The 26191-nt window shown below is 44.6% G+C and overlaps 1 protein-coding gene across 2 annotated transcripts; it reads right to left on the bottom strand.

Annotated features, from left to right (window-relative positions):
• On the bottom strand, nucleotides 1-23632 carry RBSN (rabenosyn, RAB effector). 2 transcript variants are annotated; one of them, XM_015560398.1, is made up of 12 exons: nucleotides 23280-23365; nucleotides 20286-20416; nucleotides 18550-18690; nucleotides 16765-16865; nucleotides 15546-15591; nucleotides 15269-15430; nucleotides 13155-13396; nucleotides 11891-11961; nucleotides 6847-6933; nucleotides 5823-5925; nucleotides 4495-4596; nucleotides 1-3867 (listed from the first exon to the last, which is right to left on the bottom strand). In XM_015560398.1, exons 3-12 carry the CDS (start codon nucleotides 18569-18571, stop codon nucleotides 2731-2733), a joined length of 2073 nt encoding a protein of 690 aa, XP_015415884.1. In that variant the 5' UTR covers nucleotides 18572-18690; nucleotides 20286-20416; nucleotides 23280-23365; the 3' UTR covers nucleotides 1-2730. The 2 variants fall into 2 exon arrangements, with proteins under 2 accessions (XP_015415884.1, XP_006758370.1); XM_006758307.2 differs by lacking the exon at nucleotides 20286-20416 and having other exon boundaries at nucleotides 23280-23632.
• Between the last annotated feature and the right edge of the window lie 2559 nt (nucleotides 23633-26191).

Raw genomic sequence — 26191 nt, 5'->3', positions numbered from 1 at the left:
CACTAATATTTGTTATTTTATTTTTTTTAAAAGGTTCCAATACCAGGCCCCAGTGCATGCAAATCAATGTCTCCATCATTGTCAGATGACCAGCATAATCTGCCACCACAGACTCTAACCTGGTAGAGACCAGCTTCTCACTTTGAGTCCCAAGCTAACTATGCAAATGTTCAACCTACCGCATGGCTCATGGTGACTCGAGTACATTTTAATGTCTGAACAACAAAAACACATTGAGTTGCAAATACACTGAATAAGTATCCTTAGTGTATTAGACAGGGAAAAATACAAACAAGGCATAAAAGGAAAAAGCCAAAGTCTCTTCCACATATGATGTGTTTTTGGGAGATCTGCCAATGCTATATCAAGAACTTGCTCGTTTTCTGATGAAGGACTGCAGGAGGTGAAATGCCCACATGAGTCAAGAACTTGAAGTTGTGATTATAATTCATAGGCTGTCTTTTCCGATGTTAACCCACCTCTGTAAATCCAACTGCATGCCTGTGTGAATTCTGGGAAATGGTCCTGCTGAGCGATAGCGAATTCTAACTGCTATCATGTCTATGATTATAGGAGAAGAGAGCCATGGAAGGATTAAATTAAAGAATTTGTGGAAGAGTACGGCCATAGAAGTATTCAATCATATCAGAGGGTTTTAGTTTGATCTAGGATACTCAGTGTTTTGGAGGGAGGAGGGTTTGTGTACGGGTTTTTTTGTTTGTTTGAAAAGTGTTTCCTATGTGTGGTTCTCAATGCTTAGTTACGTACAGATTGCTACCTATGATTGATTTCAAAGAAAGGGTATGTTTAGTAAATTAGTCTTAATTGAAACCAGCAGCTAATTGAAAGAGATATGTTCTCATAAGGAAAGTAATTATGATGTAAAGCAGCTTTGGCAGCATTTAGGAACTACCTGCTTTTTGGCAGAAAGCTTCCTCCCCTTCAGTCAGAGAGAAAGGACAGACTGAGCAGGGAGAAGCATACAGCCATCCATGAAGCCTCCAGAATTACAGCACGAAGGGCATGGACCTCAAGGGAGAAAATACGCCTGTATGAGGCAGCGTTTTAAATGCCTGAATGCCAACTTCCTATAACTACCATGACAGCAAGGTTGGTACTGGCTGACGTTATTAACCACTCATGTTCCTTTGTGAACAGAACCCAAATGCAAAGAGCCTTCCACTGACTCCCCGTTCCCACATCCCTATACACCCCCTTTTCATTCAACCCAAAGATCCAGCAGGTGCTAAAGAAATGTAAATAGTGTCAACACAAATACAGAATATTTTTATACCACAATGTTTTTCAAACATTTCCAAGATCAACAGGAGTCTTCCCAGAATGTAACAAAATGAAGTTTAGCTCTCACATCAGTAACCAGTGAGAGTATGGCCCAGAGTTAGTTAAGGGGTATAAAGTGACTAGTGGTCAGTTATTGTTCATTAATTAACAAGTGTAATTACAGGAACTCTACCCAGAGCTGAGCACACTTGGATATCATGATGTCAGATGTCAGTTAAGGGTTATGTTCCCATAATCCAAAGCACCAGAGCTAAATTAACAATTTCCCTTTTTGTCCTTAGTTGGTGAAGAGTTCAAGAACTGCCGTGTTACTAGAATGGTCCTGGGTTGTGCTTCTTCAAACATTTCAGTTTTTTAATGCTAAACATTGGGAAGAAAAATCTCACCAGCGCCACAGGTCAGGACAGGATGAACAAAAAGGGAAGAAGGCTGATCAACTAGCCTTGGAAATTATTTTGATTTACCTTTGACTTAGGGAAGCTTCTATCTGACAATGTTCCACGAAAGCCTCCTGATCACTCATTCCTACATTACAGACAAGGCCTCTAAAAAATCCCAGCTACAAGTCATTTTGCCAAAGCTCAAGGAGGTTTCTCCAGGGTCAGACAATCGTTCCAGTAGTCAGAGAGAACAGACAACATTTGCATGGAGACTCTTTTCCCAAATAATACGACCTTGATCCACCAAAAACTTAACCACTTCTATTTTCTAAAAAGCTCATGATCAGACTACAGTGATACCCCAGCACTGGGAGTTTAACTTCCTAAAAGAGACCAACGAGAACTTAAACTGAGAGGGAAACACACTCTGATGAACCCTCATCCTCATCACCCTCTCTTAAAAAAAAGTGCTGGGATCTCCTGGGTCCAAACTGGCCCCTTCCTAGCATACCTGACCCCTTCCTTTGCACAGGCAGGATGTACCCAGCAGGGCAGAGGAAGATCCAGGGAAAGGAACCCACAGCCTAACGGGGTCAGGCTTCTGCCAGAGGAGAGTGCGGTTTAAAGGAATCCACCTTGTCAGTCTTGGCTAACGGAGGGCCCTCTATAAGGCTGCCCTATAATACTCATAATGACCAAAGACTAGACAGGACAAATGGACCCACGAGGTGCACACCAGGACCCAACAGAAACGCACTTAGTTATATCTCAGTAGTGAAAATTTTAAGTCCCTTCTAAAGGGAAAAGCCAATTTTTAAAAAAAAAGCCCAGGAAAAACAGCAAATGAATGCTGATTCTTCCTGTTCTAGATCCCATTTATTTTTCAATTGTAGTGAAAAAACCTCCAAGTACACAGCATGAAATAACAGATTTCCTCCCCTCACGGGGAGGAAAATCCCTCACGTGTATGCATCTGAATTCTCATCCTGCCTCCTGCCCATCAATTCCACCAACCCGCTCCTGCCAGGCCCCTGGACGCAAAGGTGCTCTACCTGCCCAGTGGCCAGTCAGAGCCCCTCTTCTGTTTGGCCAGGGTACGCTTCAGCTCCCGCAGGTTCTCTGTCAGTACCTCCACCTCATCCAGGCGACCGCACTGCTTGGCATCAAAGATGTACGCCTTGATGTTATCGATCTGCTGGAGGAGGAGCTCCTCCTCTATGGGCTCCTCACCCTCTGGCCCACTGTCACTGTCCATCTCGAAGGGGTTGGTACAGGTGGCTTCCTCGAAGGGGTTGCCAGGAACAGGATGCTCATCCTCCTCACTGAAGGGGTTGGGTGCTGGGCTGTCTGAGTTAGTGAAGGGATTCCCCGCCACTGCCACCTCTTCCTCCTCTTCCTCAAAAGGATTGTACTCTTTGAGGATGCGGGATGGAGGGCCACAGGAAGGCTCTGCAGCACGAGGGCTGGTGGAGCCCTCTGCTGTAGGGCTAGCGGAGTCTTCCTCTTCAAAGGGATTTAGGGAGGGCACCTCATGTTGCTGTGACATGGTGCTCGGGGGCAAGAATTCCTGGCCAAGGGCTGGGGGTCCAGACCACACTCTGATAGGCTCAAGAGCAGAGTTGGGTGAAGGGGTCTTGGGAGTTGCACTGCTCTGAACTGGGGAAGAACCCAGATCCAAAGCATGAGCAAGGTGGGTGCAAGGCTCTGTGCTGGGCTCTAGCTGAAAAGGCCTGATTTCTCGGAAGTCCAGGGACCGGGTCCGTGTGTGCAAGGATGCCGCCTGGAACTGCTCCCTTTCTCGCTCCCACTCCCGTTCACACAGCCTCTGCAGCTGTTCCCGCTGCAGGTCCTCCTCCTCGGCCTGCTTGCGGGACAGCTCAATGGCCTTCTCTGTCTGCTGCTGGTCATACTCATCCTGCAACTGCCGCAGGTTCTCCTGCAGTGTGCGCACTTCATCTGTCCGGCCTGCGGCCTTGGCCTGCTTTATAAATGATGTGATGTTGTGGATCTGCTGGAGGAGGGGGTCCAGGTCTTCACTCTGCCCCTGACCTCCTGACAGGGGGAGCCAGCCCTCAGCCTTTCTCAAGGGGGCAGAGCCCCTTCGAAGGTACACCACCTCCCCATTGGCACGAGATGGCAGGTCACTCCGCCTTTCCTCAAGCCTTCGCTGGGATTCCAGGGAAGCCTAGGGAGACAGCAGAACGAAAGAGAAAAAAACAGTCACCAGGACATCAGCAGCCGCACAACCAGCTGCCCTCTGCAGTCTCACTATTCCTGTACCTGTGAGACTCCAACTGCCCACTTCAGGACTAAGACAGCCAACTACTAAAATCAAAACATGCTTTCGTTTCAGGGGGAGAGGAGGGACAAACCCTGATTCTCAAAAATAAAGTAACAGTAAGTTAAAGGATAACATTTTCTCAATTTTACACTTGTCTTAAAGCACTCATCTACACTAGAAACTCACACAGTATTAAATTTAATATTGCATATTCCAAAGTGTTCTACAAAGAACTTCCTGATGTTTGGGTCCTCTGCAACCTGTAACAGAAGGAGGACAGCCAGTCTCCATAGTATTCTGGACAGAAGAAAACCAGTACCTCTGAAAGAAAAATAGGACTTCCAGAGGAAAACAAACAATTCTGATGTCTACAGATGAGAGTGAGGCCAGAACAGAAGACAAATGGAAACTAGAGGGAGCAAGAGTTCTGGTGCATAACCGCACAGGAGCTCTTGGGAGCATGGGGAGGCCTCTGTGCTCAAAAGAGCCCCAGAGAGGAAGCCAGTTGCCAGATCCTTGAGCTTTACTCACCTGTTTCTCTAGCATCTTCTTCCTTTCCATCTCTTCCTTCCTTTTCTTTAGTTCCTCAAACTGTTCTTGGGTTGGCAGTGACATCAAACCAAGCAACTTTTCCTACAGGGATTCATAGACAATGTTACATTTAAACTTTTAATGAACTTTAGCCCTGTGGCGAGAGTCGTTTAGGCTAAGCCATTCCATCCTTGGACAGTCACATTAATTAACAGTGGTAAAAAAAAAGACTAAACCCCTAAATGGGTCAGAGAGTCAGCTTGCAAATGGGCCTGCCTGTCCCTTATGAAATGACCAATACCAGATATCCCAGTTCTCACCTTCCCCATGCGGCCTTCTCCCTGGCCACCTGCCTAAGCGTGTAAGCCTCCACCCGAGCTTCCCACCAGCCTTTCAGGCTTTGTATTTGTCCACAGCACTTTCCAACATAAGCTGTATATTTTAGTTGTTTCTCATCTAACCCCCTCTCTAGAACAGACGCTTTGTGAGAACAGGAATGTTGCCTTTTTGCTCACGGCAGGATACCCAGCACCTAGAACATTGCCTGGTACACAGCAGACACTCACCAAATGACTTTGGAATATAGCCACTTATCAAAAGGAGAAAGGCCTAATTCTCTGCAATACAATGTTGGAAAACTAAACCAATAGGACTTTATTAAGTCTCTCTTTCATGGAGCCCAAAGGTGGTTAAATGTGACTCCCCGAGGAGCTTCCTGAGGTAGAAACAATCAGATCTAACCACCTAACTTTAATCTGCCCTTGAACAATCAGCTGTTTCCTCCCAATGGCCCAGGAAAAGTCCCTTAGGATCTTATCCCAAGGAAGAAATACTACGTACACATATCTCCAACAGGCAATACTCATAATGGCAAAAAATGGAAGTCTATCAAATGTCCAATGAAAAAGGAATAATTAAATAAAGGATGGTATATATATCAAAGCAGTACTTTGTAGCAGTATTCAAATGATAGCTCTTTGAGGACCACGTAAAAAAGTACTATGATATAAAATTCAGTGATAAAAAGAGAAGACACAAATGTGCAAATAAACACTAATCATAACAATTATATTATAAATGTAAAAGGAAAAAATATATATATATGTACCAGAAGAATGGGTGGTGGTATTGGGGACATTAGGATTAAAAGTAGTTTTTACTTTTCTTTGAAATCCAGATTTTTCTCTAAATGTGGCATAATGCATTTTTAATCTTAAAATGTAATCCATGTCAAAGAGGAAATGAACAAGCCAGTGGCTTGGTCTGCCTCCTGAAAGGAAGAGCAGGGAGGCAAGTGCAATGTTTCTGCCACCCCAGGATGGCTTTACCTGCACAAAAAGTGTAGCCGAGTATCTTATCATCCTCTGCAGCCGCAAAGTGTTTGGATGTGGTGGAGGGTCCTGGTTCAAGCCTAAGGTTAAGATCTTCTTACTGAATTGGAACAAACACATCAATGTAACCAGCGCTGTCAGCCTCAGAAACAGTCTCTGAGCTGCCAGGCTTGCCTGCTGGGAAGATTTGTGGAGGAGACAGATTAGAGGCTCCACTGAAGTCCTTGAAGGCAAAGCCCATTTCTTACCCTTTGGCTGTATCCAAGGCCCCTAACACAGCACAGGGTACATGACAAACACCTGGCCATCAAGGGACTGACCATGGGTGCAGGGGCAGCTTCAAGGGTGAGTGACGAGCAACCACACATGGATCTGGTGCTTAGAAGAGCCGCGTGCTTGGCTTAATATTCTGCTGTCACTGTCTTAAAATTCTTACAATTCTGAACAAGAACTTACATTTTCACTTTGCACTAGGCCCCACAAATTACGTAGCCAGTCCTACAAGTATGGATGAACAAGAATTCCTCACCCAGTTCTTTCCCTGAGTCATTGTACTTCCTACACTGCAAAGGGCTGATTTAACCCCAACATCCAGTCCACAGTTAAAAAGTAGCTGTTGATTTGAAGAAAGAATCTGGGTTTCAATCCTGGCTCCACCACTTGTGCTAGCTGTGGTGCATTTTCTCACTATAAAATGGGGTGCTGATCCCTACTTCACAGGGTAACTTTGATAGGATAAATGAGTTGCACTCTATGAAAATATCCAGTGATATTTCCTGGCACACAGCTGGTGTTCAATAAACTCACGTTCCTTTATAATAATACTGAATACTAGAAATCCTTAACCAAAAGTTACTGAGATGTGTTGAGTGCCAAAGCTGACACCTTTCTCAGCCTCATCATTACAAATACTGCTGTCATCAGGACTCCAGGTAAGTTCAGGTCTGCTAGTCACCCACTACCTCATTAAAGTAGCACCTCCTCCACTCAAGGCAGCAGGTAAGACACCACCAAATATTACCTTAAAGCGTCTATTAGCTCGTACACTTTCTGCACTTCTACCCGAAGGTCATTGGCATGTTCCAGCCTATAGGTTGTCTCTCCAGCACTAAGGAGAAATCAGAGATTTTTATTTTAAGTTTTTACATTTTTTGTTTTCAGAAAATATACAGCCAGGAGTCATTTTATTTCTACTGTGGAAAAATGATCATGAATTATTTAATATTTAATTGCATTAAGATAAATTGGGCTTTCATAAGATTTAGATACAACTTATCTTTGAAAAGCTAAATTAGCTTACTGACTACTGAATCTGTTACATTAACTGAGTTTAATTTTCACATTACCAACTGTTTTGATGGCTTATGTGGGGAGCAGCTATAGGGTTAAGCCTTGGACTGACCTGTTGGCAAAGTCACAAACAAGTCCCAGCTTAGAGGGCACAGTCCCCTTCGCATAATTAGGCTTGACCTTATAATGCTCCCTAGATCTTATCTGGGACGCTAATGGGCTGAGGGAAATGCAGCAAATGCTGCCAAAACAAGTGAAACTCACAAGAACAGTAAAACTATGGTAACCACTACCTTGTTTACCTCTGACTATAAAATAAAGGCTCAGCTTGCCTTGGGATCTCTCTCTGTGGCCTCAGCCAGGCACAGGGAAGATCCACGGAGACTAAAGAGAGCTATGATGATCATCTGAACGCTGTCTCCGTGTCCTTCATTCTTCGCTGACTCTGTCCACACCTTTGGGAACCCCTGGACCACTGGGCCTGGACCCCGGCAGGCTTATACTAGAGGCCCGGTGCACAAAACTCATGCATGGGTAGGGTCCCTAGGCCTGGCTGGTGATCAGGGCCGATCAGATTCCCTGCCTCCCCACCTCCTCCTTCCCTTACCACCTGCACACCACCACCACACAGTTCCCCCTGCCTCCCCACTTCCCCCTTTCCTCACTCCTTCAGCACCCCGCTGCCACCACTAGTCACCTGCCATGTTCCACACCACCCCCTGGTGGTCAGCGCACGTCACAGCAAGTGATCAAACTCCCATTCCAACAGTCGAACTCCCGAGGGGATACTTTGCATATTAGCCTTTTATACATAGGGAGACTAGAGGCCGAATTCATGCATGGGGCAAGGGGAGGGACCATGAGAGGTTGGCCAGCTGGAGGAAGGACCGTGGGAGGTTGGCTGCCAGCCCCAAGGAGGGAGCCAGCCCTCAGCCCCCCTGGGAAAGGGGCGGCGCCCACTGCCACCCACCCCCGGATCCTCATCCCAGCCCGGGCCTAAAGGCTCCAGCGGGGTCGCAAGAGGAGGCGACAGTCACTGGGCCGGGCGCAGAAGGAACAGATGCTGACGCTGCCATCGGCGCCCCGCCACCACACGGTTCCCCACCTCCCCCCTCTTCCTTCCCTTGCCGCCACACCCCACCGCAGTGGGCAGGCAGCCCCCAGGGAAGGGAGAGACAGGAGCAAGACAAACCCTTGTGTTGAGGGCAGACTTTCAATAGATTGCAGCAAGGGAACTGCTCTCTACATACAAAACCCTGACCCAGACGCAGGTCTCTACAAATGGTTTAGCACCAGGGGCCCATGGAGGTTGGCTGTGGGAGCGCACTGACCACCAGTGGGCAGCTCCTGCATTGAGCATCTGCCCCCTGGTAGTCAGTGCATGTCATAGTGACTGGTCAACTGATTGTTCCAGTCATTTGGTCATAACTATTGCTTAGGCTTTTACTAGTATACACACACACACACACACACACACACACAAACACTAGAGGCCCAATGCACGGCCCGCCTTTCCGCCTTCCCATGCTGCCCAGAGGCCTGGAGCGGCTGAGGCAGTGCGGAACCCCCGGTCCCGCCCCACCTCCAGCCACTGGACGCCTGTGTATGCAAATGAATCTACCATCTTTGTTGGGTTAATCTGCATACTCACTCCTGATTAGCTGGTGGGTGTCACAAAGGTATGGTCAATTTGCATCTTTCTCTTTTCTTAGTGTAGATAGATACACACTGAACAATTTTTCTTTTTTCTTTTCTTTTTTTTAAAAATATATTTTATTGATTTTTTTACAGAGGGGAAGGGAGAGGGATAGAGAGTTAGAAATATCGATCAGCTGCCTCCTACACACTCCCCACTGGGGTTGTGCCCGCAACCAAGGTACATGCTAGCAAATTGAAATAGAGATTCCAAGTGAATTCATTTTCTCACCTTTGATGCATGGACAATTAATGATTATGCCATTAACATTTTGTTCTTGAAGAAAGTAAGTGTTCAAATTCTAATTAATATACATTTACTTAATTTATACATATTGGAGACCTTTGGTTTTCAGTCATTTTAAATGATGTTGAAAAATTGTTCAGCCCTAACCGGTTTGGCTCAGTGGATAGAGCATCAGCCTGCGGACTGAAAGGTCCCAGGTTCGATTCCGGTCAAGGGCATGTACCTGGGTTGCGGGCACATCCCCAGTGGGAGATGTGCAGGAGGCAGCTGATCGATGTTTCTCTCTCATCGATGTTTCTAACTCTCTAATCTCTCTCCCTTCCTCTCTGTAAAAAATCAATAAAATATATTTTAAAAAAATAAAAAAGAGGACTCTAAAATTTAAGGCCTCACAAAGGGACACACAGTTAATTCTCTCCAAGTGGCATTTCAGACTTTTTGCACATAATATACAAAAATTTGCAAACACTATAGGCCTTGAGGACTAGCTCTTAAACTCATCACCAAAATAAATGCAACTTAACCTTCTTTGGCCTACTTCCCCTAAACAATTTCACTGTATCTAGTAAGATGCATGAAGTCGTTTACTAAATGGTTACACAACATCAGAGTAGAAAACACTTGGCTTTTCTCACTCAAAGGCTACCCAGACACAAGAACAACTGGAAAGCGGATCAAGGGATCCCCAGTAGCGATATACAGCCCAGCATTGCAACTGCCCCATGCTCTTGGGTCTCACGAACAACTGCTCCCTTCATGAGAAAGGCACTTTGACTCCAAATCCAGGAGGAGGAGGAGGAACTCTGCCCAGGGTGGAGCAAGGGACAACAGGGAAGGCCAGAAGCCGTTTAACTCCATCTCAGAGAAACAACAGCAGTTATTGTGGGGTCTTAGAATTGGTCATTTACAAATCTGTCACCCCCACCAGACTTTTAAATTCCAAGTGCTGTGATTGTAGCTTTTCATTTTATGTCCTCAGTAACTAGCACATGGATCAAGCTTAATCAGTTTACTGAGAAGAGAAACATTTTAGAAGATCTTGCAGCTATTAATCCAGCCTAAGCATTGGCCACTCAACCCTGCTTCTGAAGCAGCAGCAATTTAAGTTAAATAAGCAGAAAGGACTGCTGCGCTTACCTATTTTACCATCTATAAAACAATCCTAGCTGGAAAAATGTTGGTGTGTGCTGTAATTTGAGGATTCAGTAAGACTGTTCCATTATCTTTCACTACTTAATCTGCAAAAAAGAACATTGGACTAGAATTGAGAAGACCTGTGCTTTATTTCAGTATCTCCAAGTCATGTGGAAAATAACAAGATTGGCCCAAATCTGAAATCACTTCCCCTGGTTGCAATTATGTCAACCAACTGCATTTCCCTCAGAGCAACGATCACATCTGAAGTTATCCTGTTCCTTATTTGTTTACTTGGATAAGGCCTGTGCTCCTACAAAAATGAAGCTCCACAAAAGTGGACATGGTCTTCACTGTTCATTGCTGCAGCCCCAGCACTTAGATTAGTGCTAGGAATAGAGCTAGTGCTTGATAACTATCCACTGAATGAAAGAGTAAGAGAATGAAATGCATGTAAAGCCCTTTAGAACCAGCCTTTCTAAGAGGAGAAGGAGTAGTTAGACATTTGGAAACGTGCTCAGTATGGTAGCTCCCACCTGGCTAGGGAGGCCTATGAACCACAATTGTGTCTGAGGCACAAAGCAAAAACCAACAGAACTCAGGGAGAGGAGTCCCTTGGTAACCATTTCATGAGGAAAACACTGAGTGCCAGATGAAACTTCCAGGAACACAGCTCTCCTTGCTGACATCCATGTAGAAGACAGTCCTGCTCTAATGTCAAACCAATAGGCAGGGATACAGGAGGGGTGCGGATTCCAGAAAGCTCCAGGGGGAAAAGGATTCTCCTGCCAAGAACTTTCCATTTGGGGGAGGTATATGTCAGAATCACCTGGGGTTCTGCTTCTAATCCGCCCACAGAGAGGGCAGACTGAAATTCTTGCTCATTTCCCTGCTGTTCTTTAGAAACAGTGCTCTGGCTAAGGAATGGAAAGAGAAAAATCAGGGTCTAGGAGGTACAAATATAAGGAGGAAGGGGCCATAGGACAGTGGTGGCTGAGAGGGCTCAAGAAATAGGATTTGCTCCTCTTCCACAGTCTGCTGCCAGGGATACTGAAGGATTATGGGTTCGATTCCAGTCAAGAGCATGTACCTCAGTTACAGGTACAATGCCCGCCCCAGTTGAGGTGCATGTGGAAGGCAACCAATCCACATGTCTCCCTCACATCGATGTTTCTCTCTCTCTCCCTGCCGTTCCCTCGTTCCCTCTCTCCCTCCCTTCAACTTTAGCTAAAAGCTAGGGAAAACTATCCTTGGGTGAGGGTTAACAAGAAAAAAAGCAGGAGCAACAGATGGCTAGCTAGATTTGGCTTATGGGCTGGCATTTGCCAACCCCCGCTCTAAAGGAAATGCCTGCTCTAAGCTCTGACACCTCAGTGTTACCCTGAAGTGGCATCTACCCAGGCATGAGCAGGAGACACACTGCTCTTCCTCACCTCCAGATGCTGCACTTGGCAGTGGTGCCTGTCGCCTGAGGCCCTTCCCCAACTTGCTCAATCAGAGTAGCTGGGGTCCCCTCAACATTGCTACAGAGGACGGTAACAGTGCCACACAGAAAGAGACATGACAAAGATTCTCTGCGGTCGGTCACAGAAGAAAAGCACAGCCAGAGTTAAGATTTCCTTTTCAGCTACTAAAGATTTGACCTAAAATGCCTAAAACAAGTCAGTGCTGTTCAGAAAAACAGAGAGGAATAGCTTACTTTAATGATGCTGCCATCCTGATGTACTCAGGAGCTTTTTGGTCAACTTTCTCCATGCAAAGCTGTAGTTTCTAAGAACAAAACAGAAGAGTAAGTGGTGCTCTCAGGGTACAGAAAAGCCTACCCAGAAGTTATGCTGCATCAACAAAGATATATTTAAACTGTATAGTTTTCTAAAATAGAAAAATGCAGATAGTGCATTTTTTGTGGGTTTTTTGTTTCTTTTTACTGTTACCCATTTCCTGAGTCACAGACCTACTTTACAAGCAGAAAATCTTGCCGGAAGGAAAGAGGAACAAGGCCTTCCAAGACACAAGCCAGAGCTTACAGAGGCAGAGAAAAAGATTAATTGTTTTTAGGTGGGAATTTCTAAATTACTTGAATTAGTTGGACTTTCTCTGCCAAGGGAAGACACCAGCACAAGGCATCGCCAAGGCTTACTTCAAAAAAGACAGAAGCAAAAAGCACAGTGGCAACTTACAAAATGAGTTATCAGGTCATGAACTCCACATAAAGGATGGATAATGGCTGCACCTGCAGCTCAGCATAGGGTTTAATTAACACCATTTTTAGTAACTTGAATATTTTCATGGTGGTTCCAGAAACACAGCCATTATAAGTTGCAGAACTGCTAACAGGGACCCTTCAGTGCCATTAGCCAGACACTGTTCCTCTGCTCAGAGTTTCACATGAGTTGCCTCCTCAGCCAGGGCTCATCTCCTCCCCTCATCTCTTCCCACTTCCCTCCCTACCCCCTCAGCTTGCAGGTCTCACCTGGCCATTGGGAGGCCAGCCTCTCTGACACTAAATCTCATGTGTTTGTACTACACTATGTTCCTCTCAAAGTAGCATCTACTAAAGGTGTTCTAGAACTGAGGCATGTGAATGGACTTAAATGGGGACAGGACTCTCCTGGCCCACTGTCACCACCAGCTCCAGCTTCCACCCTCACTCACAGAACCTGTCCACACCACATGGCAACAATCCTTTCTCCTCTTGTCCCAGGGCCACCAAAGCCTCCAACCTCTCTTTTAAAAAGGGCAAGAAAGTGAGGGAACAAGTTTGTGGCAACACACCCAGGATGTGTCTGTGACTCACCCAGGGCCCTAGTTAGGAAATCATGCCACAGCAGCCCTTTAGCAGAAACTAAAAATGAGTCAAGAAACAACTTTCCAGATCATCCTCCCAAATCTGCAGACATGGATGTAATGAGCAGCCCCATCTGCCTCTCGAATCAAACCCAGGACTGCACTCAGCAAGTCACCTCATAGAGCTTCACAATGTCGGGGATGTGCTCCTTCTCGTCAATCTGCTGCTCTCTCTTGAGCAGCGTGCCCTTGCAATGGGTACAGCAGCGGATCCGGTCATCATCCTTCTCATCCAGGACGGAGCTCACACTGCTCACACTGCTGATGCTGCCCCGGCGGGAGCCATGGACACTGTTGGGTGACTGGCTAGGGCTCGTATGGGAGCTCAGGGAATCCTTGCTGGCACTGGTGAGCTTATCTGTAAAGCACAACAGAGGACAGGTAGCAGTGAGCCTGAAGCCTCCAATCACTCCACTGCCCACGACAGGAGGGGAGTCCATGCTGCTGGCGAGATAAGAGCAGGCTCTGCCTATGAGCAAGAAGTACCCACATCTCTGCCTCCCTGGGGTCAGGTTCTGTGGTGGGAGGGCCTCCCATTGCCATCCAGGAAAGAGCCAGACCACCTAGTCTGTCTTTGAGGTTCTAAGGCCCACCCCTAGCCTAACCTTACCTCCTACCGCCCCCTCCATTTGCCACGCCTCAGACACAACCCACATTCTTCCTGGACTGTCCTGACAGCCTTCCCCACTCCCAAACACCTGACTCCTACACCTTCCAAAGCTCAGCTCAAAGGCATATCATCCAGGAAGCCCTCCCCTAGTCCTCGAGGCAAAAATGATCTGCCTTTCCTATCAGTTCTTAACATGTTGCCCCTCATGGAGAACTTTTCACTTTTCTCCCTATGACAGGTTATGTACACCCCTGAGCTGCCCTAGGAATCTGTGACTCTTTCAGGGTAAAAATGACTTATTCATACTTATATCCCTACATATACTACAGGGCCAATTCATAGCAGCTGCCCAGTAAATGTTAGTTAGTTAATCCAAGAGGAGAGAGGTGAATAGTGTCTAACAGTGAGCTTATACAGTCTCAGGTGAGACAGGGAGCCGATCTCAAGGAGAAAGGGAAAGTATCAAGGTAATGTGTGCGGGTGGATGTCAGAGCTGGACAGAGGAAGCATCTGCTTCTGCCCCATGTTGTCCAGATGCTCCACAGCCAAGAGCATATGCAAGGTCAGCAGAACTCTCCGGGTTGCAAAACCACCCAAATGTCCCAGAATTGGCCAAAAGCCCATAAGATCATCTCGAGCAACTTCTAATCAGCTGAGATTCAGAGTTCTGGACATCTGGTTCCACCTAACCTTTGTAGCTTCATTCCCACAATTCTCAAATGTCTTCCACACTCTCCCAAATATTCTGTTTGCTCATCCACTAACCTTCCACAGGACCTTTCCAAATTCCATGCCTTTGGTTCTGTTTACCCAGGATGTCCTCCTGCCCCACCTCTTTGCAATCCTACTCATCTTTCAAGGCTCTTCTTGAACATCACCTTCTGACCTTGAGGAGCCATGCTCTAGCTCTCCCCCAGCCTCCACAACACTCAGTGTCTCTGGTATTATGGCATTACAGCCTGTTCTATATGACAATGAACATTTGTGACTTTTATCTCAAAGAAAAGGATGAGTCTGCTGCTCATTTTCAAGACCGTCTCCTATAGTCTCCTCTCAACCTCTCATCTGCCACTTCTGAGCAAAGCCAATAAAGATTTGGTCAGCTTCTCCTGAGTGCCTGATGCAACTTCTTTCATTGTACTTATCTCTTGTAAAGCAATTATCTGCTTGTGAGTCTATATCCCCTGCTAGATGCTGAACTCCTTGGGGGAATGAACAATGCCTTATAGACCAGAGGTGGGCAAACATGACTTATAAGCCAAGTCCAGCCTGTTTTTGTATGGCCCTTGAGCTAAGTATGGTTTTTACATTTTAAAAAGTTGTTTAAAAAAAGAAGAGATGTCACAGAGACCATATGTAGCCCACAAAATCTAAAATATTTACTATCTGAACTTTACAAAAACAGTTTGCTAACCCTTTTTGTAGACCATTGCATCCCTGGCCCTTAGCACAGTGCCTACCCTGTTCTGGGCTTCACTGAAACAACAAGTGCATGAATAAAGACCCCAAACACCACTAATTTAAACCAAAAAAAGTTCAAAAATCACCCAGTAGTAATTAACAAACAAGCCAGCCTCAGGAAGAGATTAGGGCCTAGGGGCCTGCTGCCATGTTACCTACTTGCCAAGGGAAGGCTGATGAGCTCCATACATTTCTTGCACATTATAGACCCGCAGAGTCGGCAGTGGTGGCGGCGGTTACGGATGCTAAACTTATTCCCACAGTCTGGACAAAAAGGGACATCCTGGTCGTTGACCCAAGGCACCACAGACTTTTCTATTGCTTTGAAAAGAATAAAACAAAAACCAAACAAATGAAAAAGCAAGCCATTTAAAAAAGAAATTCGGTCAGGGAGAAAGATAAATAAAATAAATGTGAGCAAAGTTCTTAGAGTTACCTCGGATCTTAGCTGACGCGGCATTCGTTCTGTCAAATGCAGTGAGCTGACAAGGAGAAAATAGTGCCAAATGTAATTATCAGGTGATGGATACACTTTTCACAGGCAAGAGGCATTAAGCAGAAATGACCATATCTGCATTTCTCAAGTCTCACCTCTCATCTCCAATCCCACAAAGTCACATGCAATTTCACATGGGATAATCTAGAAGGCACCTCCCTTTCTATGACCCACTTTCAATCTCTTTATTGTCAGTTAGCCCTTTAAGTCTTAACCAAGGGTAGGCAAAGATGTGATGGGGGTGGCTCCTGAAAGCAATGGAGAACTCTTGATTCTCCACAGTCCTACTGGACAACTAACCTAGCCACATATTTCCCTCCTTCAAAGTACACATAAAGAACTGTACCAGGTCCTGGCCAATGTGGCTCAGTTAGTTGGAGTGTTGTCCCATACACTGAAAGGTTGCAGGTTCGATTCCCCATCAGGGTGCATACCTGGGTTGCGAGTTCAATTCCTAGTCGGGTGCATATGGGAAGGCAACTGATAGATGTTCCTCTCTCACATCGATATTTCTCTCTCTCTTCCCTCTTCCTTCCCTTCTCTTTAAAAATCAATAAGCATGTCCTCAGGTGAGGATTAAATTTAAAAAATGTAAAAAACAACTATACCGGTGTTTGCTGCCATGCCCAACACACAATCCAGCTTATATACAACAAGCATTTCTAGGGTCAAAGTAAAACAGTGGTCGTGGCATGGGACACGCAGTCATACCAGAGAACAAAAGTCCTAGCCCAGATGTTTCAACACCAAGTTCTCCTCAGAGACCTAGTCACCAGCTCCTCTGTTTGCCAAGAAATGATATCACACACTATGCTCCACTGTGTGATTATGCAAGGTCGAGAGGCTTCTCCAGAGAGGAAGAGGAAAGACTCTGAAGACAAAAAGGTTTTGCAGTAGCCAGGTGGGTTCATAGGAAGGAAAAGGGAAACTGGCTATGTGGCAAGTCTGTCAACCTGTGCTATTTCCTTCAGTAAATCAGCCAGCGAGAACTGTCGCCCACATTCTCTGTACCTCTCTAGGTGAGGCATTGCTCTGCCAACATCAGACACTGCCAGCACCCAACATATACAATCTACATAACACATGCTGCAGAAATGTAATTTCCTCCCAGAAAATATATACTTGCAGAAAAAAGGTGTTTTAAAACAGCAAAATTTACCTTTTCCAACCTGATTATTAATTTATTGACTTCAACAACATAGTGGTCAATCCTGGCAGCTCGGTGTTTTTTAAAGTCTGAAAGATGGCTTCTCACAGCACCTAGAAGGAGAGGAGGTGAGAGATATATGACTTGTCATTTCTCTAAGAAAGCCTCTCTACTTTGCTGCTTATCCTCAATAAATTTTAAAAACAAGTAAAAATTCTAGGATTTTAGAATCTAAAAATTCAAAAACTAGGAAAGCATCCATGTATATTTCCTTCTCTAACCATACTCTAATTAAAATTTACTTTCGTTTTCTTAGGAGTGACTGCAAATATTAACTTCTAAAATTTGCCATTTGCTTGACCTCCCCAAAATTTGTGACTTCCTTCAGCTATTGAAACAGGCAAATTATTCAGAAAATCACCCTGATAATTTAACATTAGCTATCATGAAATAAGTTATCAAAAAAGCTAATAAGGCCCTGGCCAGTATGGCTCAGTTGTTTGAATGCTCTCCCATGTACTGAGAGGTCACAGGTTCAATTTCCAGTCATGGCACATACCTGGAGTTGTGGGCTCGATCCCCAGTATGGGGCATGCAGGAGGCAGCCAAGTGATGTTTCTCTCTCTCTCTCCTTTCCTCTCTAAAATCAATAAAAAACATATTTTTTAAAAAGCTAAAATAATTCACATACCTGAAATTTCTTTCATGTTTCTAATTGGCTTTTAGATATAACTCATAATTACATGTGTATAGTATTATTTTTAAAGCCATTTTCTCCTGACTTGATGAAAATGTTTCTACTTCCCAATATGGTAGCCACTAGCAGCCACATGTGGAGATTGAGCATCTGAAATGTGGCTAGTGTATGGCTAGAAAACTCACTTTTAATTTTATTTAATTTTACTTAAATTTAAATAGCTATATATACTAGTAGTTAGTGGCTATCATATTGGACAGTGCAGTTCTAGAACTTTCTTCATTCAAAAAGACACATTCCATAGTGGCACTATAAGAATATGATAAATGACCCTGGGTAAGTATTTCCCTTTTTAGAGCCTGTTTCCTCATATATAAGTGGGAATGAACATCACTATGCATTCTATCTCACAAGGCTTTGGGTGAAAGGGGAACAAGATAATGAATATGAAAATATAAAAAAGCACATGTAAGATTAGCTAGTTCATCTCTGTGCAGCATGATCTTTCAGTAACAGTTTTACTGAGATATTAGTCACATACATGCAATTTACCATTTGAAATGTACAAATTCAATTGTTTTTAGTTTATCCAGAGTTGTGCCACCATTACCAAAACATATTTTAGAATATTTTCATCAACTCAAAAAAGATGATTATTTTTAAAATAAATATATGGTACCATAATTATGTGTTTCATAAAATTAACTGCGCAAACCAGTGCCTCTCAGTAGGCAGGTAATGTCCTATGTGAGAGGAGACAGTCCAGTCAGTGGAATCTGTGCCTGGGTTGATGTCATAGACCTGGATCCCTACTCCAGTGTCTGATCCTGGGCAGGTCCCCAAGGGGTGTGATGAGTGTTAAATGAGAGCACCCATGGGAAGTATTTAACGCAGTGCCTAACACAAGGGAGGTGCTCAGCTCATTCTTGTCCATTTTCTCCCTCTCACTACACTAGACATAAGGTCCACAAAAAGCTTAGACCATTCTGGTTTGCTGATGCCTCTTCAGCCAACTCTTAAGACATTACCAAGAACATAGAGATGCTCAATAAGCATTTGCTCAATAAACATTTGCTGAATGAATGAAGAGAGTTTCTTACCAAGCTCCTGGGGTTCCCACATGTAAGGATCAACCCCTCCATAACTGAAAGACTCATATCCTTGGGTCCCTGACTCTGCTCGGTCATCTCCTTCTCGTTTTAACAGCCTGTTCTTTGCTTTTTTAGCCTTCTGAACAAGACCTTGAAAAATAGAAAAAAAAAACACCATAAATGAGTCCATAAAAAACAGCCAGTAAAGAGTGGAGGGAGATCTCAAAACACAAGAGTTAAAGAAATAATTATGCTTTGTATAAAAAATGCTCAAGTCCTAGCAGGTTTGGCTCAGTGTCCAATAGAGCATCGGCCTGTGTACTGAAGGGTCCCAGGTTCGATTCTGGTCAAGGGCACATGCCAGAGTTGTGGGCTCGATCCCCAATGTGGGGCTTGCAGGTGGCAGCAGATCAGTGATTCTCTCTCATCATTGATGTTTCTATCTCTCTCCCCCGCTCCCTTCTGCTCTGAAATCAATAAAGATATATATTTTTTTAATGCTCAAGAAAATTCTGGATCCCAAATAAAATACAATAGTAAGCATTCAACCACTATACTACAAATACCAGAGCAATCTATTCACTTCTCCGTATTAGCAGTAAATGTAAGAAGTCCAATTAAATGAAAGTGTTAAAAACAATTTCAGCTTTGGGACCAGGGTAATGGAAGTATTTTTTTCTATATCTTAATTGGAAGAGGTGGTTACATGAGGATATACAATTTTCAAAACTCACCAAATTGTATACTTAAAAACTTATGTGTAAAATAAACCTCAATTAAAGTTTTTCAAATCAATACTAATGTATTTACCCTAGGGACTCATGAGTAAACACTTGTTTACCTCCAGGATGAGATTCAACCAAACCATCATCCTTGGGCTGTGTTCTCATAATGCTTAACTGTACATAGAATTCTTTTTCCTCTACTCACTTACCAAATGTATGTGTGTTAATTGACAAAAAGCTTCAAGAAACAGATATAACACTTAAAACACAACACATGTAGTGGTAAAAAAGAGAAAATGAATGTTTCCTGAATTAATTCCTTATATGTACCAGGCACAAAGTAAAGTACTTCCTTTCCTTTTTTTTTTTTTGGTTAATCCTCACCCGAGGATATTTCTTCCATTGCTTTATAGATCTTGATGTTTCGCTCTCATTGATGTTGATGTTTCTCTCTCATTGATGTTTCTTTTTTAAAAAAAATGTTTCTATCGATTTTAGAGAGAGAGAGGAAGGGAGGAGAGACAGAAACATCAATAATAAGAGAGAATTGTCAGTTAGCTGCCTCCTATATGCCCCCTACTGGGGATTGAGCCTGCAACCCAGGCATGTGCCCCGATGGGAATCAAACCGTGACCTCCTGGTTCATGGGTTGAAGCTCAACCACTGAGGCACACTGGCCCGACTTATCGAGATTTCTATCTCCCTCTCCCTCTCTATAAAAATCAATAAAAACATATTAAAAAATAATTTTTTAAAAAAGAGAGAGAGACATCAATTGCTTGCTTCCCACACATGGAGGGGATCAAACCTACAACCCAGGTACATACCCTTGACCAGGAATCAAAACCACAACCCTTTGGTGGGAGGATTGATGCTTTAACCACTGACCACACCGGCTCGAGCTAGCAAAGTACTTTCAAAAATACCTTATGCCAGTTCATGCTCACATTATGAGGCAGGTGATATCCCTACTTACAAATGAGGACATGACAACAAAGAGGGGGAAAGATCAGAGCTTACAGGCACCAGGGTTAGAACTGGAAACCTCATGTCTGAAACTAGAGCCTCAGTTCTTCCAAGCCAGCATTGATTTCAAAACTGTGCCTCTGCAGAAAGGAGTTCAGCCACCTCAGTTGAGGTGAGAGGACCTGCTATCAAAATAGAACAACAGTCAACTGGTGGAAAAAGAATTCTCAAATCTAAGTTGCTCTCATAATGCTCTTAAATCTTTGGGTGCCTGCTGTCCGTTTCTGCCACTAGAATCAAGTAGAAAATATCAGATTTAATACAATATGACCATAGCCCTGGCCGGTTGCTCACTGGTTAGAGCATCGGCCCACATGGTTCGATTCCCAGTCAAGGGCAGTAAGTACCTCAGTTGTGGGTTCTATCTCCCACCCTGGTCGCAGTGCATGTGGGAAGCAACCAATTGATATTTCTCTCTCTCTCTCTTTCCCCACCTCCTCCCTCCCCTCCACTCTGTCTAAAACCATCAATGGGAAAAATATCTTCACGTGAGGATTTAAAAAAAAAACAAAACCACTCCCATAGCTTTTCAAATGTAAATGCAGATATGGAGGGGCTGGGTGAAATTAACAAGGTTATAGACATGTCCATTTAGGCTAATAAGCCGATTCTTTATCAGTCACTCTGGTATGGCTTTCTCCAACTGGAAAATAAGGTCCTCCAGAGCTAAGGACACCCTCTAAAACATATCAAGCAGTGTTCTTCACAACAGGAGACAGGAAAGTACCTGATGTAACAAAGGGTTTAGGAGACAAGAAACTGGAGTTAGAAAACATCGATTCGTTTTTGCAAACAAGACTAAACTGTATTGAATTAAACAGGTAGACCATGCCCTGTAACCTTTAGGAGGCATAGAAAAACCTGGCGATCTCACCAGGGTAGGTGTAGCCCTTCAAGGGGGGCCAATTAAGAACAAGCCCATATGATTTTAAAAAACTTACAAGGCAGAAGCCAAAGTTAATTCTCAACCACCTTTTCTTCTACGTAGATGTGCTAAAGCTGAAACGGGGCTGGAGCCCAAACCCACTGACCACTTTTTAGTAATGACAAGTTTATATTTTATTTAAACTGCCTCCAAAACCTGAAACCAAGGTTCACTCTTTTGGTTTTAATATTTCATTTGCTTAAATTAGCAATGTCATAAAATTTCTAAAAAAAATCAAAAGACCAAATGGAGAGGTGTTCCTCTTTTCAAAGAATTTCTCAAAAATCTCTGATATCCATCTTTAAAACTTTATTTTCCTGATTCTGAAATAGAGAAAATTAAAACATAATTAAGAATTCTTCCCTGACTAAAGAATGCTTAACTCAATCTCTTAGTAGAGATTGAGGGGGGCGGGGGGTGGTGGAAGGAGAAAAAACAAGTGAATACTTTGAAGTTTCTTTCACAAGGAACAAAATTTCCACTCTATTTAGTATTATCTAGATTCTCATATCTATTATTCCCTAAATAATCTTAAATATTTTTCCTCTAATAAAGGGGGTATTATAAAAGAAATCTGAGGACATTCTATAACCTCTCTATCTACTGGCATCAAAGTATTAGTGATATCACAATATATGACCCAGTTCAGCTGATGCTACATCTGGACACGCATTGAAAATCATGGAGACCCTTCAGTTGTCCAAAGGAAATTTAGATAATTTGTTTGTTTTCCAGCTGCAGTATATGCAGTGATGCCACATGGAAGGAACAACATTATTAGACTTAGAGGTGATAGAAGACCTGGGTTCAAAGCCTAGCTCTGCCAATTCCTCTGTGACCTTGGATAAGTTATGCATCTCTAAGCCTCACTTTTTCTCTGTAAAATGAGACCAACCACCTTGTTGCAGAGTTGCTAGGAGAGTCAAATGAAATAACGTATGTAAAAGAACTCTGAGAACTCTAAGTGCAAAAGTTGGGTGTTGTTTTTCGTGTTTTTTGGGGGGTAGGGGGGGTGGTTCCTAATGGTTATAACTGCAGCAGCCTCTACAGTCAGAATCCAGCTGGTCCATCACAGGCCTCAGGATTTTGAAAATGTTTTACATTGCAATGTATTTGGACAGAAGTTATAAGTGTCAATGTTTTCAGCAACTCTTTTTTTCTGAACTAAAACATGTGACATAGAGTGTGACTATTTGATTGGAGAGTGCATGTGATTCACATGTGTGGAAGCCAAAGTACACTTAGGAATACATGACCATTCCTTTCTCCCACCCAATAAAGATCTGTGAATACAGCATCCAGATCCTTTGTCTCATGGCCTTCAGAAATGCTACCAGCTGTAAGCAGGTTAGCGGAATCACTAAAAAGAGAGTTCCAGAGCAACTGCATTGTATTTAGGGATTCAAATCTGAAGTCCAGGAAATGAACACTACATATAGTCAAAATTACTTTGAAAAATTCTTTCTGCAACTCTCCAGGACCTGAGTCCTTGGAAGCTCAAAACCAAGTTTTAACTTTTTAGGTTGTTTTTCTTTGTTTTTCAACTATGACCGTCCTTTTCCTGGGCTGCAGGGGACAAGGTCTAGTTGAAGAAAGAAGGATGGCAGGAAGGCTTGAATTTGTGACAATAAGTCAATAATGTGTCTCCACTTTCAAAGCAAAGGAAAGGAATCCAACTCCAAAACCCTCATAGGCTGGCAGTTAGATAATTTAAACAGCCTAGCAGGAGACAGCAGAGCACAGTAATTGTGTTTACTAGGTTCAAAGCCTAGCTCTGCCCAATTGTGTGCCTTTAGGGCAAGTTATCTAATCTGTGTCTGATACCCTCATCAGTAGAACTGGGTTCATAGGCACATAGCTATTGAGAGGATTAAATGAAGTTAATATACAGGGAGGCTTTGAGCAATGCCTGGCACATGGTAAGCACTAGATATATGTTTGTGACTATTATTATTAATTTATGATTATCATGTTCTGGTGGCAACATGGAAACAGATGAAAATTATCCCATGAGTTAACGCTCCCACTGACAGAATGGGATAAGCAAGATCCTCCTCTCTTACTTTTAATTTGCCCTTTGACATCATGGTCTTCCCCGGAGTGTTCTTCCTCATAATGTGTCTGAAGCTGATAGAATGATTGCAGGTCCTTCAGGCACAAAGGACAGAGGAAGCCTTCCCGCACTTCCCCTGGGTCATCCAGAGAAGCCATTGGAGTATCCCTCTCAACCCCCACAATGCAGGGGACTCATGTCAAGAGTCAGCCTGATTCCTCCACAAGGAACAAGGCTCCCGCAGCATTATCTTAACCAAGCAGCATACAGATGATGGGGAAGTGGCATCATGGCCCTGGACAGGGCTTCCTCTCTGGAACACAAGAAGCCTTGAGAAAGGAAATAAGAGAGGAGGGTTAAGTCAATCAGGCAAATTAGCAGGAATTGAGAATTTCCCTCCCCCCACCCCCCCGCCGGGCCCCCCAAAATTCAATAAGGGTCTTTAATGTTTGCTCAGCAGAAGTTTGAGAACACAAACTGCTTTCTCAAATCCTTAGATGAAAACACAAAACCTATGATATGAGAACATCACAGGACAATGGAAACTCAATAAAGTGGGAAATACAGATTCTTGAAGCTAAGAAAGGAAAATTCAACTTCAACAGCAAACACAATACTAAGGCAATTCTCTAACATTTGTTCCAAATGGTCCAAAGTTAGAAAAGTGTATAGCCACAGGGGAAATGTCTGAAGCACTTATCAACAAACAGAAGTTTTCCTTTGACTCTCTGTACCCTGAACATTTATTCAACCACAAACATTGAGCTCTTGCACCTGTGTTAAAAAAACGCAACCATTAGAGAGATTGTGTCTGCCCTAATAAAACCAAACTGAACAAAATTCCCAACATCAGTGTAAGGAGAGCATTAGAAACCTAGTGGTCAAAAAGAACAATCTTGCCCTGACCGGTTTGGCTCAGTGGATAGAGCGTCGGCCTGGGGACTGAAGGGTCCCAGGTTTGATTCCGGTCAAGGGCATATACCTTGGTTGAGGGCACATCCCCAACAGGGGGTGTACAGGAGGCAGCTGATCGATGTTTCTAACTCTCTCTCCCTCTCCATTCCTCTCTGTAAAAAATCAATAAAATTTATTTTTAAAAAAGAACAATCTTTTTAAAAAATATTTTTTACCGATTTTTTTTTTTTTTAGAGAGGAAGGGAGAGGGAGAGAAACATCAATGTGAGAAACATAGATGTGAGAAACTTCGATCAGCTGCCTCCTGCATGCCCCCTACTGGGGATCAGTTGAAACCCCAGCATCTGCCCCCTACTGGGAATGGAACTGGTGACCTCTCTGTGCATGGGCAGATGCTCAACCAACTGAGCCACTCTGGCCAGGGCAAGAAAAATCCTATTTTGTGTTTTATATTTGTACAGCACTTTCTTTCTAGTGAACTTACTAGATTTTATAAACCAGTAAGTGACAGTTGAGCAGGAAGCCTAATGTTCTCACTGCCTCAAAAATAAAAAGACTAGCCCTGGCCAGTTTCCTCAGTGGTTAGAGCGTTGGCCTGCGGTCTGAAGGGTCCCGGGTTCGATTCCGGTCAAGGGCACATGCCCTGGTTGTGGGCTTGATTCCCCAGGAGGGGACGTTCAGGAGGCAGCCAATCAATGATCTTCTCATCACTGATATTTGTATCTCTCCTTCTCCCTTCCTCTCTGAAATCAATAAAAACATATATTAAAAAAAAACCACAATAACGATTTTAAAGACTATAAAAACAAAAAGACTTGGTGCTTGAACAATTCAAAAACCCAAACAAAACCATTCCACAAACGCAGAGACATTCCTCCCCCAGAGCTGGAGGCCAGAAACAGAGAGAGAGAGAGAGAGAGAATGTATGACCTTCAGCTCTGGGTGGACTTGCCCACAGGGCCCCTGAGGAGGGACTGCCTGGCGGGTGAAGCGGGGCAGGGTGACAGGGACCCAGAAAATAAACAAATGGCACATCAGGCCCCTGTGTTTTCCTTCCGGTGAAGCCCCGTGACTGACGGCACACAAGCAGATCTCGGCCCCTCTACCAGGCGGTCACCGACACATCAGCCCAGTGCCCTCCCAGCCCGGGGGTCCTCTGGGCTTTAACCCCGAGAGCCCCTTCCTTCCGGGGCGCTCACCCCGAACGACCGCGAGTCACACACACACACACAACCTTCACCTCAACCCAGCCTCAGGGTATCCGGAAATGCCCGTCACCAGGGCCTCCTCCCACCTGACAGGGCAGCCCCTGCCCTGCTTCACAGCACTGAGCTCCACCCAAAGAGACGGCGGAAGTTTTCCCCACCAGCACATCCGCAAGGTCTAGCCCAGCGCCTGGCACAAATCGCGAAGAAATTCGATGAAACTCTAAGATCCTGTGACCAAACATCACCTCCAACCAAACTCTATCACAAAGCCCCAAACCAGACCCCACAACCATAACGTATGCGCGTCCTCAAAATAACGCATAGCCGTCTTGCTCCTATCCCACCAGCAAGAATGCTTCGCGGCCACATGCCCACCAGGCTACACATCACACAGCCGCATTCATCACGGCCTCAAAGTCGCACAAAACCCGCCTCCACACGAGTAGGCACAGGCGGCAGAACCACACACAACACGGAAGATTCACCCCACAGCGCAGACATGACAACTTCACACATCACACAGACCCCACACAAACTCAGGCCCCCAACACACCGCCGCCCCTCAGCCACACAACCAAACACAACTGCACACGCCCCGCGTAACCACACAGCCCAGCAGCGCCCACTCAAGGCAAGCCCCCAGGGGCGACCCGTGCGGCCCGAAAGCCACATCGCCCACCAGGCGCGGCACACCCACCAGAACCACACCGTCCCACACCCGCGCGCCCGCCCGTCTCCGCGCCTGAGGGAGCCGCGCCCCTCGCCCCTGGGGCCAGGCCTGGCCGACCCTCTGTACCCG

This window comes from Myotis davidii, unplaced genomic scaffold, assembly GCF_000327345.1.
Source record: "Myotis davidii unplaced genomic scaffold, ASM32734v1 scaffold73, whole genome shotgun sequence".
Lineage (NCBI taxonomy): Eukaryota > Metazoa > Chordata > Mammalia > Chiroptera > Vespertilionidae > Myotis > Myotis davidii.
This window is presented reverse-complemented; position numbering and strand designations above follow the sequence as displayed.